Source organism: Arvicanthis niloticus, chromosome 1, assembly GCF_011762505.2.
Source record: "Arvicanthis niloticus isolate mArvNil1 chromosome 1, mArvNil1.pat.X, whole genome shotgun sequence".
Lineage (NCBI taxonomy): Eukaryota > Metazoa > Chordata > Mammalia > Rodentia > Muridae > Arvicanthis > Arvicanthis niloticus.
Genome location: NC_047658.1, coordinates 149,888,393 through 149,906,437, shown reverse-complemented (window position 1 = coordinate 149,906,437; position 18,045 = coordinate 149,888,393). Strand labels below are relative to the sequence as shown.

Sequence of the window (18,045 nt, the reverse complement as noted above, 5' to 3'; positions counted from 1 at the left end):
TCTGATGGCCACTTCAAAGGTAGCCAAGTCTCCTTTGCCCAATCTGTTTATGCCACGGCTCAGACACCAGCACTTGGACTTGGTTGCTGTGTGCTTACCTGTCTCCCTCATCCCTGATATTGCCATGTAATCTCTAGAAAAGCAGCTGTCACAGTGTCTCATCAATGCCACGCACAAAGCAGACATGGGTGAGACAGCTGACAGTCCGTGACCTGAACTTATGAGCCCAGTACTACAAACCAGCAGAGCTAGCATGCTAGTTCTTTTATCCTGCACGCCTGCTATCCCCACCTCAGAGGAAGGTCTGCATTAGCACTGAGATGTCTTTTAGGTTGGAAGTCATGGGCTATGGTTTTCTCAGGTTAGTCTCGCTGCCCTCAGACCTGTTGGATACCCAGTCATACCTGTGAGGAGTGCTCAGCTAGTCCATGGTTGCTTCTACCTGGGTTAACGTTCTACAACTCTCCCTGATGCCGCAGGGCTCAGGCTTCAGAAGCAGACAGAAGGATTAACTCTGAAGCTTGACTCTTAATTTTTCAGCCAGATGGTCTTATGCTCAAGCCTCAACTTCATTTACATAACGGGAAGGCTAGTCGCACCTACCTCAGAGGGCAGTCATGAGAGTTAACAGGTGATTCAGATAAAGGACTCAGTACAGCTCCTTGTGGGATACTCTCTGTCCTGTAGCCCTTAGCCTGCCTCATTTGGCAAGTTCTGCCCATTCTGCTGGTAATGTTCAATGGTTCCTCTCCCTCTGTCTGTCTCTCTGTCTCTCTGTCTCTCCATGGCTACTTTTATTGGCTGATCATCACTAAAAATATCTGCAGAGTCCTGGCACATAAAACCAGCCAGCACACCCCGGAAGCTATCAGTGTTCTGGGCAGAAGGAAATTACTCTCTCCCACTGTATGATTTCAGCGGCTGGAACAGTTATCAAGTGTATTCACTGGATGTTTTGTTGGACTGGGCTAAGTGGGGCTCTAGCTAAGGTCTCAAAGCCAAGTTTATAATGGTTTGCTGAATGTCATAAAATCCAGTAGAGTAAGATTAAGGGAGAAAATTTAAAAGATTCCAGTGTACTGCAATGCTAAGGAAAGAGACGAGACAGACTTTCTTAAGCACAGGTCACTCGGGCTGACTACATCTGTCCATGATGCATTTTTAGAGTGGTTCTTCACTGACCCACTTTAATATTATGGTCTTAAGTCAATATACTATCATAGAAGCTCATCACGGGTTTCTATATGCCAGGTTTATTTATTCCTTGCCAACTGACCTTGAAAGAAATGAATAAAACCACTCTGGTGCCAATGCCAGGGGTCCAAAAGAGACAGTTCTGTTAGAAACACATCTCAGACAAGTCCCTATTCCTTAAATTTGTGCCTTAGCATCTCCGTGGGAAATAAAGAAATCAGAGATCTCGACTGTGACAAATGATTAATAATAACTATGATATACAGTGACAACCAAGCTTACTAAAAGCAGGGCTTTGTACAGCCAGGGAAGAACTGTCACCCAGCATGCCATGGGACAGGGAAATGGCATATATATATATATATCCCCCAGCCCGCTGCCCTCTGGAGGAGTTACCTTCACAAACTGCACATCACTGAGAATGTGCACAGAGTAGTCAGGTGTGTAGAGGTTGTTGCTGCCGCTGTACAGCTGTGTGTTGCTCCCGCCGAAGTCACTGCGCTCTCGGTTTGGAGACTCGGAGCGATTCAACCCGCTGCAGCGAGAAGGGGACCGGTTTACTGCAGATGGTGAGGAAGAGGGAGGGGAACAAGAGAGGAGACAAGGAATGGTGGGTGGGAAAAAGAGAGGAAGGATGAGAGGAAGGAGGAAGAGAGAGAAAGGCGCTGTTTACCGAGGTCCCATGGCACTCTAGCTATGGCATTGTAAGGACAGGGGCCCACACCCCATTAGAGCCCAAGAAGGGAGTGGCTTGTTAGTGTTGCCTCCTGTGAAACACGGCCTGGCCTGGGGAGGAAGCCAGAGTGTTCCATTTCCCTAGATGGGAGCAGAAGTAGGAGGCCATCTTGGCTCTTGTCTTTAAGTTAGGTGTAGGGGGACCCCCCAAACACACAAGGAGAGTGCTGTAGATATGGTGCTTCTCTACTGGGGCAAGGTACTGTACACAGAGCTGTGACAGAAAGACCAAGGCCTTAGGCTTATCTTCTGAATCACCTGTCATTTCACCATAGCCATATTTTAGTGGGACTAACTTGGCCTGCCTTATAGCAGAGGCAGGCTGTGGGTCCATGAGCCATGAGGGTAAATCGTTACAAGTTGCATAGCATGTTAATATGCAATTAAAGTGGTTTTTTTAAAAAAAGATTTATTTATTTATTTTATGTATATGAGTACACTGTCACTGTCTTCAGACACACTAGAAGAGGGCTTCAGATCCCACTAGAGATGGTTGTGAGCTACCATGTGGTTGCTGGGAATTGAACTCAGGACCTCTGCAAGAGCAGTCAGTGCTCTTAAAGTGCTGAGCCATCTCTCCAGCCCCCAGTTAAAGTGTTTTATCCTTGCCTTTCATACCTGTTTATACCAACGTGTAAAGCAAGGTTCAACTCTTCAAGTTTTGTGGCAGAAGCAGGGTTGTGTGGGGTGAGCCAGACTCTGGTCTTAGTGTTCTTGGACTCAGTGTCTTTCAGGGATTTTTGGTTGTGGAACCCTAGAACTCTGCATGTCTGAGATACATAGCAGGAAGAACATGGGCTCGGGAGCCCCTTGACTATTATGAATGTCTTGCTTTATCCAGCGGGGGAGCACTGAAGAGAGTGGGCCTTGAAAATGTGGATCATAGAAAGGCTCATTCTGGCATAAATAGAACCTGGAATAATTCACAGATGCTCAGCCAAAGACATAAACATCTCCATAGCTTCTTTAAATTCAGTAAAGACTATGCCATTTGGTTTAAAATGGACAGTGATCTGTCTTCCCTAGGACCAAAGAGGCGGAGGAAAGCTGAAGGTGACCTAAGCATTGTCTCAACACTGGGACCAGCCCAATGAGAGAATGCAAACCCCTCCTCATTCCGTTTCCCAACTGATGCCTTCTGTATGTCTTCCCAAGGCACTAAGGAGGCTGCTGGCTTCTCAGAACTCAGATCTACCTCAGCTCACTCAAGTGAAGATTCAAAGTCTTCAAAGTTCGTTCAGGGTAGAAACTTAGGGGTTTGAATCTGCCCCATGAGATGATGTTCATGCCGATGAAGATGTCTGATCAGCCCCTGCTGGAGTGCATCACAGAGTCTGATGACTTGTCTATTTGCTAAGCCATTAGAGCTTGGCAAACCACGTAGTGAAAATATTAAACAAAGGTTGAATGAGGTTTTCTCTAGAACCACAGGGTGACCGCTTTCATCTGGTTATAGAGCCCAGGAGCCCACTTTTTACCTTAGCCACCTCTGAAAATGCCAATTACTTGCTTGAAGCTATTTGCCCCCAGAAACCTGGGATCAGCCTTGACTTCTCTACTCCCTTAGGACCATGTCAAGCCTGCCATTAGTCTCTAACCCAAAGGGCTCTCTCTGCTTTCTCTCTCTTTCTACTCAAGGACAGTTACCATCAGTTTTCTCTGGGTCACAATCTGTTCTCCTTACTAATCTCAGACAGCAGCTTCCTATTGGTCGTGGTGGTGGTGGTGGTGGTGGTGGTGGGGAAAATCCCATAACTCCAAGTCGGTGCCAGACACTCCAATAGTAAAAACCCAATTTATACGCTGGGTTTCCCCTTCCCCGCATACATATAAAATTTAGCTTGCAATTTAGATTCCATAAGAGACCATTTACCACTAAGTATTAACTAATGAAATAGAATTATAATACACACTAAGTTAAAGTTGTTGATACATTGAAATTCCCTATTTCCTAAATTTTCAATTTAATACTTATGGATCTTGATTATCATCATTGGCAATGGAAATCACAAAAAGTGCAAGTGTGGATAAAAAGAGACTGCTGAGATCTGTTTCCATAAATTCATTTCTGATTCTACCTGAATAAACCCAGACTCCCTGCTGATCCCCACTTTCCTTACTGATTCAGTCTTGGGTCCCCCTTCTCTTCTCTTGGCCTCTGGCTTCCTTGGTCATCCTCAATCATGGAAGTGCCTCTTTCTGAGAAGATGCCAGTCTCTTGGTTCCCAGGCCTGCCTTCCAAGGTGGCATCCTTCTTAATCCCTAGCTGTCTCTGGAGATGCTCACTCCTCTGCAGACCTCATCTGGGTACCCTGAGAAGCTCCCCCAAGTTCTGTTACTGCTATTTTCCAGTCCTTCAAAAAGTATGTTTCACAAAAATTAATTACATATTTGTCAGATCTGTTTAACCCTAAGTTCAGTGAGGGTAGAGCCTTTGCCTTTCCTATTTATCATCAGTACACACCCTCAGAGCCCAACCTGAGGCAGGCACTCAGTACAAAGGCAGAGTGGACAAATCTGTACCTATCAGCCCTTGAAGGGGTTTTAATTTAGAATCTAAATCCTGTTTAAGGGAAGCCTGCTTTTTTTTTTAAGAAGCTAGGGCTGATAGCAGGATGCCAGAAATGTTGCTGCATAGAGTTAAATCTAAGAAGCTCCTGGCCTAGGCCTGGCAGCTTAGGGGAGAGGCCAGGGGGCACCAAGACTCTGCCTTCTCTTTAATAATGGTGCTTGAGACAAGAGGTCCTGTAGTCAAACCTGTGGAAGTGGCTCATTCACAGGTGTTCGAGGATCAGACTGTCCAGAATGACTAAGGACTGACACTTCAGTGACAGAGAACACAGGAACACAAACAAGCACCAGTGGCTATGGGTTATAAGACTGTAGTATTGGTCCCTTGAAAACAAACTGATGGGTTCTGGCTTGGCCAAATCTACCTGTAGCTCTTTAGGGTAGCAGCTAACTAAGCAAGCCAGAGCTCTGTCCTCTGGGCAGTTGTTTGAATAGCAGGTAGTTTTGCAGAAGGGCAGCTTCTTTGGCATGTGATCAGGGTCTGCAAAACTGACTCTGCATCCACTGAGTCAGGCATAGCTCAGGGGAGAAGGTGTGAGCTCTGTTTGCAGCTTCATGGTTGCATCTTCCACATTTCCTGACCAAACAGGGGCTTTGCAGCCCACAGCTTCTGCCCCACATCCTGATCTTAGGTCATATTTCTATATACTATTTGGAAAGGAAGACAGAAATAGAACCTATCTTATCTACTGAACTCTCCCCATCTGCAGGCACATCTGCCTGAACCACTTCCATTCCTTATAGGGAATAGAGGCAAATACATTCTAGTTCTCTATAAAGCTCTCATTATGAGCATCTAGAATAAGGAGATCACCTTGCTTTTTTTCAGGGACTCATGTCATACACACACACACACACACACACACACACACACACACGTGTATGTGTGTATATATATGAATATATATATATATATATATATATATATGTCACTGTTGTGTTGTAAGGAGAAACATATTTTAACATTTCTAAAAGTAAATATACCATTGGATGTTTATTTATAAAATTCCAAAGATTCTTAACACCAAAACAACAAGATACAACTGTCTTGTAAAAGGAATTAAGAGGAAAGAAAAAAAGAACCCTCATGTCGTGACAAGCTCCCAGCTCATGTGAATGTTGTGCAAGATGGATGTTTCGGCGCCCCGGAGCCTGGCATTCCTCAGTAGGTAGGACACTCATGACTCGGCATTTCGGTAATTGTGCACATGCTCTGGGGCTTCAGAGCAAGGGAGATGGGGATGGAAATGCTTTTAATAAAAAAGAAGAAATCAGTAACAGACGAGTGTCCCAGCAGCATGGCAAACTAGTTCAAGTTGTCTAATTCCCCTTGGCATCTCCTAAGAGCACAGAGGCACGGCTTGGGGGATGAAGTGGAAAACCCTAAGTGTGGTGCAAGGGGGTTTGGATGCAGCAGATCAGACAACAGAACACATCACTGTTGACCACAGAGACGCCAACAGGAGCTGGGCCAAGTGACCAGCTTTTGGTCTTATAGCATGTAGCCGGCTCCAGGGTGACTGGGTAGAAGGGAAGGAACACTGCTTTCTACTTCTCCTCACCAACTGCTTTGGAGGACCGTGCTAGACCTCCGTCTACTACACTGCTGCCAGTGTGTGGTCATCCTGCAAGAGCTGTCTGTCCAGGCTAGCAGCTTAGAGTGACTGAGGTTGAGTGGAGAATATATTGCACTAAAATTTGGGGAGGTAGAAGAAGGCATGGAGGAATATTTTATATAGTAATTGATGCTAGATAGACTTTCCTTTAATCTGTACTAATATACAGTTGCCTCAAAGATTGTCACACAGCTCTGGGTCTCTCGCCTCTCCTGTGCCTACCTTTATCTAGGGAACCCTCACAGGGAACAAAACTCAAAATCCACAAGCATAACGCTTGACTCCCCTTTGGAGCATGAAGATTTGTGGGAACAAAAGGGCTCTGTGCCCGCCTGTCTACATCCTTTGAGATCATTGGAGAGGGATGAGGGAGGACAGCTTTCCTTTGGTCATGGTTACTACCACAGGCCATCTGTGTTCCCCAAATTAAATAGGGGTGGAGTTTAATTACACAGGCTTATAAGAGTACAAACTAAGATTATTAAAATTCATCATTCTTGGTAGTTTTTTAAACATCAGACAACCAAATGCCAAGAGCCAGCCCTCCGTCAAGCCCCACGTGAACCCTGCAAGTCAGCCCCAGTTACGATCCCAGATGAACTTACTCACGTTTCAAGGAGTGTGGTAATGGTTCCCAAATGTTTACTGCACAAGAGCCAACCCCAAGGAATATTTCCACTTGCACATTGTACAAAGCTGGAAGATTATTTTTAGGGACTCCTTGTATACTCCGGGAGAAAACGACACCATCTTTGATCTCAAAGCATATTCTGGATAGACAATAGCCCTGGTTGTGGTGCCTCTTTCTCTGTGCTTTCATGGATTTAGGAGGATTGCCATGGGAAAGTCAATATTGTCTCCATCAGGAGAAGAATGAGGGAATGAATTTGGTGAGAGAGAGAGATAACTGCAGTGGGGCCAAGGAGAAGTTTCATTTTTAAACAAAAGCACCTGCAAAGTTAGCTAATTGCACTGTTCTCTGGAGGTGATCCATGGACCACTAAGCTCCCCTTACTTCAGAAAGAAATGCCTCATGTATAATGATTTACAGTCACATGCTCAGTGTTTCTGAAATATTTGGTACAAGGACTCTTGGACTTGGTCCAATGTGAGCACCATATTCATTAGCATGGCTAGTGCAAACATTGCCCTCTAGGGGGTGCAAAATGCTTACATGTAGAGATGCAGTAACTTCCAGGCAAGAGAAAGCAGAATCAAGGGACCTGAATTCCTCATCTCTTTACCTACTTATGACACATACAAGGTTGACCAGATGGCTTAATGTCTGTAGTCTGTCTCCCTATAATAATCTCTGCCCATCTCCCAGAGCATCTGTGGGGACTAGGATAAAATGACAATGTCTTTTAAGAAATTTCTTCTTAACTTTCAAAATTTACTTTTATGTGTACAAGCATTTTATCTATCTCTCTCTCTCTCTCTCTCTCTCTCTCTCTCTCTCTATATATATATATATATATATATATATATATATATATCATGTAAAATGCCTAGAATCCACTGAGGCCAGAAGAGGGCACTGGATCCCCAGTATCTGGAGTTACAGAAGGTTCTGAGCTGCCGTGTGGGTACTGGGAACTCAACCTGAGTCCTCTGCAAGAGCAGCAAGTGCTCTTAAGTTTTGACCTCTTTTTCCAGAACTCTGATTTGTTTTTAAAACTCTTTTATTTCTAAGGGTTATCTTTTTCCCTGTGCAAGACAAGTTAAGGCTTAATATGTATATAAGTTTATATTTCTGGAGCAGAAATAAAGACTGGAACCAGAAGGGACCCACGATTTCTTACCACAAAACTCCCAGGCATCTTTGCTAACATGGGGCAGGAACAAGAGTCCATGTAAGAGCTAATGCTGTAGTGTAGGGGCCTGGGAATGTCAGGCAGCTACCATGCAGGCTAGCGGCTGTCCAAAGAGAGCCCAGCAACAAGAATGGTAGAAAGAGCAGAAGGAGAAGGCATCAGCTACTTCTAGCTTTCTCTTGCTGCATCTATGACTGATCCACTCTGCAGAGCTGAACCAAGACTGGGAAAAGGATGGGCTTGTTCTCAACTTGTCTTTTTTTTTTTTTATAGCAGTTTTCCATCAGATTAAATATACACAGTCATGGAGAATGGGGAGAAGACTGAAAGAACTCTCTGGGGTGCATACCCGCAGAGGAGGAGAAAGTCTCTGTCCCTGGTGGGAGAAGGAAAACACAGTGATTCTGTTTATTCTATGGCATTGGGTTATAGACTTTTTTTCCATAATAAATACTGTGACTACTATCCTTTTACACTGAGAAATTATAACTAACTGGGTTGTCTGGCTAGTTAAGGGTTAATTAAAAAGAAAAATACATGCCTGCTTTGATTCTTCTGGTTTAAAATCCTGTAAAACTACGCACCTCCCTTTCTGCGGCTCATTTCTGCAGTACAGTCTTGGCATTCACCAAGATTTGAAGGTCCATGATGTGGTCACTTCTAATTTTGCTGGCATGCGGGGGTTAGACTGCCTAGCTGGTGTGGATACCAGATTGGCATCTTGCATTGACTGTTCTAGCCTGTAGCCATTAGGAAGGCATGAATTCTCACAAAGCAAGAAGAGCTTTATTTCTTAGTGGAAAATTACCATCCACAGAGACAGAAAACTTTGGTGAAATTTGAGAAGGTGGTTAAGTTGTCTTGAACAGATAAACATGGGAACCAGATGGGTTTTGATGGGAAAATGTGATTTGGGAGACAAGTTAAAATAACTGTGTTTGAGGTTATGGATATGAGGTTTGAGGTCTCAGAATATGGTATTTACAATGTAGAAGGTCAACTGACCAGACATAACAGGGTTTGGGGTCACTGAGGATACGGTGAGTTTGGGGAGGAAAACATAGATGGAGCAACCACAGGGAATGGACTTTTTTTTTCTAGTATAAAAGGATGTTTATTTGGGATCTGGGAAGGGGGGGTGAGGAAGGGAGTAGAGGCAGAGAAAGAAAGGGGACAGAGAAGGACAGGAAGAAGGGAAGAGGCTGGTGGGAACACTCGGGGAGAGAAGAAGGTGGAGGGAGAGAGGGGGCACTTTTTAACTGCAGGAAAATATATTTAATACATTCCTGCTTTGGTCTTCACTCCATGGTACTAAGAGATCAACTTCTAAAGACAGAAACAACACAAAGAGCCATTTAATTATTCAGATTTACTGTACCCAACACAGTCATTGGGTTACTGAATACCCTGATAGGTTTCACTAGATTTAAGAAGAAAACCATTAAGTTTTATATCATTAACATGAGGAGTTACACCCAATGAAAAGCTATTTGGGCACTTTTACAAAAATACCTCTGTATGTGCATAAATGCAGCTATCACTCAGCAAATTACTAAGAAGAGGGGAATGGGTTAGTAGCTAACTACAGGGAAGCAAAGGTTGAAGAAAAAGAGGTGCTTGGAAGGTAGGACAGTGTTCCATCATTTCCTCGGTCTCTTCTGCTGCGCTTTTCATCCCTCCACTCAGGAAGAGTCAAATTATGTGGGAGAACTTACGTCACTTCTCACCTCAACCATGATTCCACACATATACACAGATATATAGGGAATGAATATATATATATTTCCTGGCAGGAAAATTCCTAACTGATGCTATGCAAATGAGTGTTATTTGTGTGAATGCTTTATGTCTTAGCCATTGACGTGCCTTCGGGTAGAGACCAGTTCTCATGCAGGACAGTGAAAGGGGACCAAATGCCTCCTGCTAACCAGACTGGATCTACAGAGACCCAAGATACTCATGCATGTTTACCTGGGGAGCCTGCCAGAGAGTCCCCTCTGCTGAAGGCGAAGGTACGAGACACAGAGACGGGCACTAAGGGGCCAAGGGCATGGGAGTGGCAAAGGGAAGATAAACATAAAAGAAGAGAGACAAAGCAAAGTGGGTGAGACCGGCTGTTCCTGGTTCTTCACAATAGCACATTTCTTGGCAAAAATAAACCTTGCTTTGGAAAGCACAGGAATTCTATGTTTATGGAGTCACTCTTCAGAGAGACAAAATAAAATGAACTCCACTGAAGGTCTCCTGAGAGGACATGCAATCACCTCAGTGGGACTCACAGATGCCAGTGACTAGGACCCAAATGAAAACGATCTATAGGATGAATGATCATACAAACGATCTATGCACATGAAACAGGCAGCTTCTGGGTCCTTATCTCCTACAGCACAGATTTGACCTGAAATTACTTATCCAAGCAGGAGAGGAGGAGGGGGTTTTATACCTACCTGGTAACCATTCTGCCATAGGATATTAATGAGTATTTGAATTGGCCTCTGTTTGGAGACACACTGGAGCAAGAAACCCCAGTCTCTAAGAGAATCAATTCTTCCTAAATTAAATGTCTACTCGGCTAAGCAAATGGAAGGCTCGTTCTCCCCTCCCCCTGCATACCTCTGTGTGATCCTGTGGTACCTAAGCTCATATGAGGCTCCTCTGCAAAGCCAACCTCTGTCATCATGGGCTCCAGGATTTCTTGGCAATTAAAATCAAGATAAAGAATAGAGTGTGAGCCGGGCACCATGGCACGCAGACAGAGGCAGGCAGATGTTTGTGAGTTCTGGTCTACATAGCAAATTCTAGGGCAGTCGGGCTACACAGTGGGACCCTGTCTCAAAAAAGGGCAAAGAGTAGAGTATGGATTGCGCTTCCTAGGCCACACTGAGGAGCACCTGGGAGAACCCTTTGTAACCTCAGCTCAACACCGAGACACAAGTCACAGGTGTTCAACCTACTAGGTCAAGACCCTGTAAGAGTTGACTGTCCTGTGGTGTGGTTTAGGCTCAAGCTCCATCTCCCAACTACATGCTGATGCTCCTGGCTGGTAAAAATGTGGCGGGGGTGGGGGGGGGCTCCCCTAGACCTCAACATCAGCACCAGCTCAGAGTACAACACTAGGATCGGGGTGGACTTTGCATTTAGCTCACAATTCACTCAGGGGGAAGGATTTGGTGGAGGATGAACAACCTCCCCCCCCCCTTACTGGGCAATTTTCTTTATCTTTTCTGAACATTTATGTACAAAGGCTCAGAAGCATGGGAAAGAAAAGAGAATTTAGTGCTTCCCTTTAGTTAGTTAAATACAAAGTATAATGAGTCATGTATATGAAGATGCCGTGGTAAAATCCATCACTTTATGTTATTAAAAAATTAATAAAACATGAAGAAAAAAAGACTGCAGTTGCAAGTTTACTCTTCTCATTGATAAAACTGAAGGATTTTTGATACAACTAGGATCTGAGGAAGTCAGATATTTTCTTACTTGATTGAATTTGCTTTTAGTTTATTTATTTGTGTCTGTGGGTAGGTGTGGCATAGCATGTGGGTGAGGGATGGTTATCTTCTTTTCCAGTGTGGGCTCCAGGGTAACAAACTCAGTCATCAGACTCAGCAGCAAGGGCCCTTTCCTGATGAAACCTCTTGCTGGCCCTTTTAAAAGAATGTCATATGAATTGGGGAGGGAAGGGGAAGGTGAGACCTACGAAACTTTTTGTTTTCTGTTTTTTTTTCCTCCCACAGCTCTTTTTGAAGAGCTGGAACAGAGTCAGAATTTCTAGGTAGCATCTTACAATCCTAGGAGCAGGATCTAACATGAGTCAAGGTGCCTCCTTCTGAGAATGAAGGGGTTACATGTTACCTCTTTCTAGATGTAACATGTAACAACTCTCACCTTTTCAACTCTCTATACTTAACATTGATGCTTCTTTGCTCAACCTTCACTGGCTGACATAAATACCACATTATATTACAGTTTTTTCATTTTTTTTTTAAAGCTTCAACTCAAGTTCTATATCCTCATGGGTAGAGCAGATACTTAAGACTTCATTTCAGCCAGCTGGTGGGCTAGAAAGTAAAATGACATGGTAAACTATTCTAACATTTCCATACAGCGATTGAATTCTGGGCCACAATGGATCTAAAATCTGTATTCATTGTGCTTTATGAACTAGTCACGACACAGGAGATGCCCCATCTAGTTAAGTCATCAACTGGCTAGGTGATTTGTAACAAATCATTTCTTCACCTTTTCTTATTACAATTTTAATTAATAAACTTATTTATTTATTATCTAGTTTTTGAGGGGCTGGGATTTGAACTCAGGGCCTTGCCCTTGCTAGACAACTACTTGACCACTGCTCTATAAACCCAACCCTTTTTTTCTCATTCTGAAGCGACATCTACCTTGCTGTTCTTGGCATATGATACTTCAAAGCCTTCTGATAAATCCAAATATAAAACACTATGTAAAATCTCTTTTATGGTAAAAGGAAATACCCCATTTGACACTAAAGTGGCTACTGCAAAATTTAAACCAATGAATCTAAAGGAATTCTAGAGAAAATTCTTTCTCGATTACATGTAGATCACAACTGAAGCCATGCTTTCTACATACAAACATACGAGCTCTGCACAGGAACTAGTAAGAAGGTGGAGCACAGAAGGGCAGATCAAGCCAGCCGCCAGCCCGGTGACAGTCTGCATCCGCACACATCCCCAAGCAGCATGCATGGCCAGCTGGCAGAGGTTGTAGGCAAGGAAAGAGCAATGGCTAAGCAACAGATTGCACCGCCTTGATTTACAACGCTGAATGTCATAGTCACCTTTTCCTGAGGGCAACCATCACAGACAAAATAATTATGGCACTTCAGATAAAGACCAAGGGTGGGTGAATTACCATCGCCGAGAAGGAAAGACTGAACCGCCACCAGAGCATACAGATCAACTGCCTGCATTCCCAATCCAAGCCGCACTTCTGTCCATCACTTGTGCATGAACAAAGACACCACAGCACATGTTCTAGACACAAAAGCTAAGCCTCCATGCTCTGTGGGTACCTGGTGGGAGGTAGTGTTCCAAGCATAGCATTACAAAGAAGCTGCCAGCATTCGAGTTAACCCAGCCAGTATTCAAATAGCTTGGTTCAGGCTCCCAAAGTGGGCTGAGGCAGGACCATGAAGGGAAGACATGAGGAAGGGGTTTGAGGGATACATACGGAAGACAGAGGATCCAGCCAGACTTCCAACCTTCCGTACATCATTATCTAAGGACAGAAGGATGCAGTGGGTTTCAGAAGTAATTCAGAAAACATAACGGCTTATGGAAATCTCCCTTCTACTCCACCCCAGCACCAATTAACCCTGCAGAAGTCAGGCAATCAAACAGAGGGGTAAGGAAGAGGGGTAAAAGTGAAACAACTTGTCCTTTCTTACTGAAAACCATGTGCTCCACCCCCAACACTTGCTACATGATTACCTTTCCACTCCCAATTCAGTTTTCTTCTGCTTATTCTTAAAGCCAAACAAAATCTGAAGGAAAGTTATTTTTATGCCCTCTTTGCAGAGAAGGAAAGAGAGCCAAGGAAGCGAAAGCTTATTTTGAAGGTCTTTAACAGGAGTCAAAACAAGATCACGACTTGAGCCTAGAATTTTCTTGGCGACCCGACTGCCTCCCTGATAAACTCTGGCTTGAGAACTGGAATACCTGAGCAAGCGCTGGTCATGATGGCTGGGACACCATAGTAGGTAAAGGCTCCGTTCTCAAAGCGAAGGCCTTCCTTACCGACCTCCACTTCCACTTTCCCCTGGAGAGAGAAGGAGTAAAAGGAGCTTACTGAGGCTAGGATGGGCACTTCCAGGTCTTGCATCGGCTCAGCCCCCAAGGACTTTTGTAGGCATTGACAAATGGACTCACATTATTACAGGGCAGTGTGAATTCTGCCTAGATTTACTTTACAGAAACACAAGCTCCCACTTTAGAAGCCCCTTGCAGTGAATTCATTGCCCTATCAATCCTAAAGCAGCACCCTGTCATCAACAACGAAGCTTTCCTGATACACTGTAGATGAGACCATTTCTGGGTCTGGCTGAGAATCTGCTCTTGTTGAATTCACCATCGATGACAGTGATAACTAATACTCATTGTCAATGGTAGTAATAACTACCACAAATATGTGTAGCTACATCTATGCAGCTGATACTGTTATGTGCACCTTGTGGATTTTCAGTCAGCCCTGCAGGGTTTCTCTGTGTAGCCTTGACTGTCATAGAACTTGCTCTGTAGACCATGCTGGCCTCGAACTCGGAGATTCACCTGTCTCTGCCTCCCAAGTGCTGGGATGAAAGGTTTGCACCACCATGCCTGGCACCTTTGCATTTTTCAAAATAAATATTTGCAAATGGGAGGATCATGAATTCTTGAAAAAATGTCAACAGTTATTGAAGCTAGTTACATTTTTTTCTTCTTTCTACTTTTTGGGAAGAGACAGGGAGCCAGTGATGGAACTCATGGTGGGGACCAGGACAGGGTAAGCTGTGCTCCAGTGGGACTATGCCTGACAGTTTTAATTAATTAATTAATTAATTAATTATATTTTAAGACAGAGTCTTGCCAAGTAGCTCTGCCTGCCCCCAACCCAGTATGTAGATCAGACTATTCTAAAACTCACAGCTGTCCTCCAGCCTTTGCTTCTTGAGTGCTGGGATAACAGGCATGTGCCAACATGCCCAGCTGTGATATATACTTAAGACAGGCCTGTCCAGGTACCCAGGGAAGGCAATTGATACCTTTTTTCATTTAGTCATTTAGTCTTTCTTCCTGGCCCTCTTCAGAGGGAGATGTTTCAGGGAACCACAGAGAATAAATGTATCCTTTGTGGTCCAGGAGGCAGAGCAAGGGCCAGTGTGGATGTCAGAGATGCTGACAGTCAGATCAGCAGAAGAGAGGGGTTAAGAAGAATCATCAGGAGGCAGAGGGGGGATACTCAAGCAGACACCCTGAGACATCAGGATTCCACAGGCTTTTTCAGTTCAGAAGTAAAATGTCTTTATTGAACATACAGACTTCTCACTATCCCCCAAACATGCTTGAGTGTTCAGATGAAAAGCCATAGAAGCTACAGCTCCCGGGATACCACTCTTAAATGCTTTCCTGTGGGTAATGCAAGGATGCCTACCCCATTGGCCTTGTTCTCTAGGTACCCTGAAATGAGGGAAGAAAAGCCAGAGGAATTCCCCCTTCACCCTGCAGGTGGCCTCCTCTTGCTCTTGGAAGTCCCCTGACCTTGACACCCACCTGTAAAAGCAGCACAAAATAGTCCACAGGGCGGCTGCGCTGGTAGAGGCAGTGTTCTGGGGCTTTCTTGTTCCTCTCATCAAACTTAAGCTCCTGGATCACGTTGGGATGTTTCAGAAGCCGGAGCAGGATCTTCTCCGAAAGGTACAGAGACTTAAAGGGCTCCACTTCTGGAAGGCAGCAGGGGGTGGTGGTGGACATTTGCACTTCTGCACCTCCCCCATTCCAGCTGCAAAAGCTGGCAGGAGGCGAGTGCAGCATCTGGGGTTTCATCTAGAACAAAACCCTTAAGTAGGCTGGGGGTTCTGCAAATCCCTCAGATTGAGGAATTTTAATCCCCAGTGAGCATCCTGGGGTCTTCTCTATGCCTTCTGGGAATGACTATTGCTTCATTGATATTGAAACAGGTCAGCATTTGGGAAATGTCAGTTTTTCTTTTTTTTTTTCAATGACTTTTCTCCTTGATTTTATTTAGAGTTGGACCATGAACACAACAACAAAGTCTTTAATTTTATAGTAGAACAACAAACAGAGAATCAAGTCTGGCTTATCTGGACAACATTCACCTGCTCGCTGAAATAAAATCCCAAGTTAATAGAGAGGTAATGACTTAAATAATAAGTTGTCGATAATGTAAAATAACATTTGTCATACTTAACTATTAATAGGTATTATATATTGATACTTGCAGTATTATACTAAGCAGACGAAGCTGCTTTGCTTTGGGTAATTGATCCGTGATTTAAAAAAAAAATCCATTCAGATGAGATTACATGTTGAAAACTCTACTATAAGGAGGGTCTGCTTTATGGTTGCCCACCTTTTAGCACCTGGATGGCTCTGGCTTGCACTCACTATGTCCTCAATAAATATAGATTGTATTAGCTAAAAATGGAACTTAGTCATGGGCTGAGCATTCTAGGTGAGCATGTTACTTAGGACTGAATGGTGTCAGAGTTCGGGGGCAAATCCTAGCCTCTTCATAAAAAGGAGCTTGGCTCCTATGCCTGTTTTTCTTTCTAAGGGGACCAGGATTCCCACCCCAGACTCCTGGTGGGGACCCAAACACAGGGGCTTGTTGCTTTGAAGGATAATGCTTTTCTTCCTCAGACAAAGGTCTGGGGCACCCCAATCCCAGTAGGATGAGGAGGTTGGCTTCAGCCTCCCATTAGAAAGTGAGCAGAGGAAATGGAAGTTCTGCAGTAGTTTCCTTACCCCTTTTCTGGTAAAGAGTACTCACTTTCTCTCCACCAATACAGCAGGGAGTTACCACGTGACCCCGCAGGAGGCAACCTTCTTCCTCAAACCCTGGTTCTTAGTGGAAGTGGCACACCGGAACGGGCATGGAGGATGTTAAGTCTGTGGTGCCAGGTGCCATGCTAGATTCTACTAGAAGTATTGAGGTAGGGGGTGGGTGGGGCAGGTCCTACCTGTGGCCATGAAGCGGTGCGTGGCCAGTAGCAGTTGTGGCGAGATCTTGACTCTGATCTCCGAGTCTGAAAGCTTGAACAGAGAGAAATCATGCCGCCTCCTCTCCCGGTGTGGGACCCTCTGCTTTTTTCGATTGTCAGCTATAGGGCCACAGGGGAAATATGACAGTCAGAATCATTGTTGGTCTTTGGACGCTTACACAAACTTTGGGATCACACACTTCTGCAGTGTTAACTGTAGGAGGCTTGGCCAACTCCCTCCCAGTAGGAGCCTGCAGGCAGCAGATGGTTCCCTGTTGTTTGTGCTTAGGTGGTTGATGAAGGGGTGGGGAAAGCTGGTGGGAAGGGAGTAAGGGGTGGGGAGGTTCCCATGCCCAGAGTTCTAAGAGTAGTTCTCTTACCTAAAAGTTGCTGTGCAAACTCTCCATGCATCAGGGTTTTTGATTGTTTTAATTTATACAAGACATTTAATAACTTTTCTACCTGTGCAGTTATTGCAAGACTCTAATAGGCAACTGTACTTGACAGTGCTTATACAATGTCATATAAACAAAAGCTGCTGGTTTCTGGGCATTAAGGGGGTTGGGGTTTCTCCCTCTGTCCTCTCCCATTCCCTAGAACAGGGCTCACCTAGTCTCCTTCCTGTGGGTTTAAGCCACACTATAAGTGGTAGCTAAGCCATGTCACTCTCTTCTCACTCACAATTCTCCTGTTTCCCTCGGGACCCTCTGGAGAGAGGATCATGGGAAAAAAAACCGAAAAGAAAAGGAGTAAGCATGCATACAGAATTTTCCAAAAGAAGATTCTTCAGATGAGGACTCGGCAGAGCCTGGAACTTCAGAGCCTGCACACTGGGCATGTATCTATGCACTGAGACATACTTTCTCTAATTTATTATTTTTTTTTACTTGCATTTTATAAGGAAAAGTCTAGGGGGTTGGAGAGATGGCTCAGTGGTTAAGAACACTGACTGCTCTTCCAGAGGTACTGAGTCCAATCCCCAGCAACCACATGGTGGTGCACAACCATTTGTATTAGGATCTGATGCTGTTGTCTTCTGGTTGGCTAAAAACAGTGTCAATGTAGTCACACGTAAAAAAAATAAATCTTTAAAAAAGAGGAAAAGTCTACATATGTATACACATGTGTAGATTCACGTTTATATACACTATATGTGTATACATATATGTGTATATAATGTCTATATGTGTATACAATTTTTTAAGAGGAGGAAGTGTTTATTTTGACCACTTCTCTGTTGCTTTCTCAGAGTGTTGAAAAAATAAAGGAAGTGCTAACCCACCTCACCTGCTCTGAGGGGAGGGGAAAGGGATGATGTGTCTCTGTTCTCTTCAAACTTGGCCTGGAAAGCAGCAGGGTCGCAGGGCTTGTGGTA

General features: G+C 44.3%; 1 protein-coding gene across 5 annotated transcripts in view; it reads right to left on the bottom strand.

Moving 5' to 3' along the window:
- The window catches only part of Cnnm1 (cyclin and CBS domain divalent metal cation transport mediator 1), a 55,538-nt gene that overhangs the window by 11,159 nt on the left and 26,334 nt on the right, over nt 1-18,045 (bottom strand). Inside the window, exons 3-8 of one of the 5 annotated variants that reach the window (XM_034518204.2) lie at nt 16,650-16,790; nt 15,220-15,389; nt 13,630-13,729; nt 13,142-13,189; nt 9,902-9,964; nt 1,591-1,754 (exon numbers count right to left, since the gene is read on the bottom strand). In XM_034518204.2, coding sequence (XP_034374095.1) covers nt 1,591-1,754; nt 9,902-9,964; nt 13,142-13,189; nt 13,630-13,729; nt 15,220-15,389; nt 16,650-16,790 — 686 coding nt within the window. Of the gene's footprint in view, nt 1-1,585; nt 1,755-9,901; nt 9,965-13,141; nt 13,190-13,629; nt 13,730-15,219; nt 15,390-16,649; nt 16,791-18,045 lie in introns of those variants that run through there. The other 4 variants (XM_076921748.1, XM_034518213.2, XM_076921759.1 and 1 more) reach the window with 4 other exon arrangements.